We start from the raw sequence: 3163 nt of genomic DNA, 5'->3' as shown, positions 1-3163 counted from the left end.
TCATCCTTTTTTATGGCTGCATAATATTCCATGGTGTATATGTGCCACATTTTCTTAATCCAGTCTGTCACAGATGGACATTTGGGTTGATTCCAAGACTTTGCTATTGTGAATAGTGCCGCAATAAACATACGTGTGCATGTTAGCAGCCTTTTTCTTTGTTAATCACCCCCTTTCTTGTTGTGAGATTTTTATTGAACTCCAGAGTTCCATAAAAGTTGTTCTGACAGTTTTTGCCAGGTTGATGGTTGTTTCAGTGGAGAGACAGATCCTTGGAGCTCCCTATTACTCCATTATCAGTGGTGTCACTCCTCCCTCCCCGCACCCTCTTCGTGTGTGTGTGCGTGCGCATTTTTTTTTGTAAAAAAAAATACCATTAAATTTACCATCTTTTTTCCGTTATTTACCTTTAAGCTCTGTTAGACTTGACAGATTTACCGTCTTAATCATTTTAAAGTGTACAGTTCAGTACTGTTAAGTATATTCACATTGTTGTGCAACAGATCTCTATAACTTTTTCATCTTGCAACACTGAAACTGTTCAACCCTAAACACTTTAATTCCCCCGGTCACCACCTTCTTTTTTTTTTTTTTTTTTTTTTTTTTTTTGGAGACGGGGTTTTTGCTCTTGTTGCTCAGGCTGGAGTGCAGTGGCGTGATCTTGGCTCACTGCAACCTCCGCCTCCCAGGTTCAAGTGATTCTCCTGCGTCAGCCTCCTGAGTACCTGGGATTACAGGTGTGTGCCACCACACCCAGCTACTCTTTTGTATTTTTAATAGAGACAGAGTTTCATCATGTTGGCCAGGCTGGTCTCAAACTTGTGACCTCAGGTGATCCACCTTCCTCAGCCTTCCCAGAGTGCAGGGATTACAGGCATGAGCCACTGCGCCCGGCCTCTACTTCCTGTTTCTATGATATTGACACCTTTAGATACTTTGTAAGAGTGGAATTGTATAGTATTTGTTCTGGCCTTTTTTTCGTAGCCTAATATCTTCCGTGTTTATCCATGTTGTAGTATGTGATAGATTTCCTTTTTTTAAGGCTGCATAATAACTCTGCTGTGTGTACACACCATATTTTCTTTCTTTTTTCCTTTTTTTAAATTTTACTTTTCTGGGATACATGTGCAGAACGTGCAGGCTTGTTACATAGGTATACATGTGCCATGGTGGTTTGCTGCACCCATCAACCTGTCATCTACATTAGATATTTCTCCTAATGCTATCCCTCCCCTAGCCCCCCTCCCCCTGACAGGCCCCAGTGTGTGATGTTTCCCTCCCTGTGTTCATGTGTTCTCACTGTTCAACTCTCACTTATGAATGACAACATGTGGTGTTTGGTTTTCTGTTCCTGTGTTAGTTTGCTGAGAATGATGGTTTCCAACTTCATCCATGTCCCTGCAAAGGATACAAACTCATCCTTTTTATGGCTGCATAGTATTCCATGGTATATGTGTGCCACATTTTCTTTATCCAGTCTATCAGTGATGGGCATTTGGGTTGGTTCCAAGTCTTTGCTATTGTGAACAGTGCCGCAATAAACATACGTGTGCATGTGTCTTTATAGTAGAATGATTTATAATCCTCTGGGTATATACCCAGTAATGGGATTGCAGGGTCAAATGGTATTTCTGGTTCTAGATCCCTGAGGAATCGCCACACTGTCTTCCACAATGGCCGAACTAATTTATACACCCACCAACAGTGTAAAAGCATTCCTATTTCTCCACATCCTCTCCAGCATCTGTTGTTTCCTGACTTTTTAATGATCACCAGTCTAACTGACATGAGATGGTATCTCATTGTGGTTTTGATTTGCATTTCTCTAATGACCAGTGATGTTGAGTATTTTTTCATATGTTTGTTGGCTGGATAAATGTCTTCTCTTGAGAAGTGTCTGTTCATATCCTTCACCCACTTTTTGATGGAATTGTTTGTTTTTTTCAGCCCAGGTGATCTTTTTGTTCCCTTTGTGTGCGTTAAGCATATACCGTTTATTTCTTCATTCACGTAGTAAACAGTTACTGAGAACTTACGCTTCATTGTGTTAGTAGGCTCCCTTAATTTGAAATAAATAATACATGTTCCTGCCCTCATGTTAAATTGGAGGCAACAGATTTACTAATCAGCTCTTAAATACTATATAACAGCTTCAGTAGAGGGATGGCACAGGATGCTATGGAGAGCCAAGTAGGAGGCATCTCAATCAGTTTAGGAGAGGGAGGGAAGAGTTCTTGTGGAAAGTAAATGTAAAGCTGAATTTTGAAGGGTGAGTAAATAAAGTAACTCATGAAGTTATTCACTAAATGGATGTTGGGTGAATGAATCAGAATTAGGTGAATCTAGGAGAAGGACATTTGCCGCAAGGATGCAAAGTAGAACGGCATGAGATGTATGTGGTACATTCAGAGACTCTTGGAGTTGAGTATGGATTAAGTAAAAGGTACATTTTTAGGGGAAGGGTAGGAGCTGGAGTAGGTGTCATTCTGTCTTCACCCTTTGGATGAAATCTCATTTTACCCTGTTTTCCCCTCTCCCTGCAGTCTATCCTTCGCTGGAGTCTGACGATGATGACCCAGCTTTGAAATCTCGACCCAAGAAAAAGAAGAATTCAGATGATGCTCCATGGAGTCCTAAAGGTAATCTAGTATTCTGTCTCTTAAACTCTGTAGGGGTGGTCAGGGAAAAATAGACTTGAGGTAGGAGGGATATTTAATATCAGAAGACCTGAATCAGTCACTCATTTGTTTATTCAGCAAACATTTGAGTGTCTGCTGTGTGTCAGGCACTGTGTTAGGTTCTGGAGCTAAAATGACTAATAAGACACAGAGCTTATGTAATTAGTCCAATAAATTCAGAGGTAATGGAGCATGTTAGATTTGATACTATATGGTTTGAGATAAAAGGAAGACCTTGAACAGATTTTAGCAAGCAGTCTGAGGCTTCTGAGAACGTTCTGATACCATCATCCCAGTGCTCTGGTAGTTCTGTTGTCAAGGAGGGAAATTCTGCTGAGTGTTGAGCTCTATAAGGTCCAAGATTATCACCTATACTGAAAGGCCATCTCTGCCGAGCACGGTGGCTCAAGCCTGTAATCCCAGCACTTTGGGAGGCCGAGACGGGCGGATCACGAGGTCAGGAGATCGAGACCATCCTGGCTAAC

At 41.3% G+C, this 3163-nt stretch overlaps 1 protein-coding gene across 1 annotated transcript in view; it reads left to right on the top strand.

Annotated features, from left to right (window-relative positions):
- The window catches only part of PHF8 (PHD finger protein 8), a 114388-nt gene that overhangs the window by 82952 nt on the left and 28273 nt on the right, over nucleotides 1-3163 (top strand). Inside the window, exon 18 of the mRNA XM_011946592.1 lies at nucleotides 2544-2639. Coding sequence (XP_011801982.1) covers nucleotides 2544-2639 — 96 coding nt within the window. The remainder of the gene's footprint in view (nucleotides 1-2543; nucleotides 2640-3163) is intronic.

The sequence above is a fragment of the Colobus angolensis genome, unplaced genomic scaffold, assembly GCF_000951035.1.
Source record: "Colobus angolensis palliatus isolate OR3802 unplaced genomic scaffold, Cang.pa_1.0 Scaffold250, whole genome shotgun sequence".
Classification (NCBI taxonomy): Eukaryota; Metazoa; Chordata; class Mammalia; order Primates; family Cercopithecidae; genus Colobus; species Colobus angolensis.
This window is presented reverse-complemented; position numbering and strand designations above follow the sequence as displayed.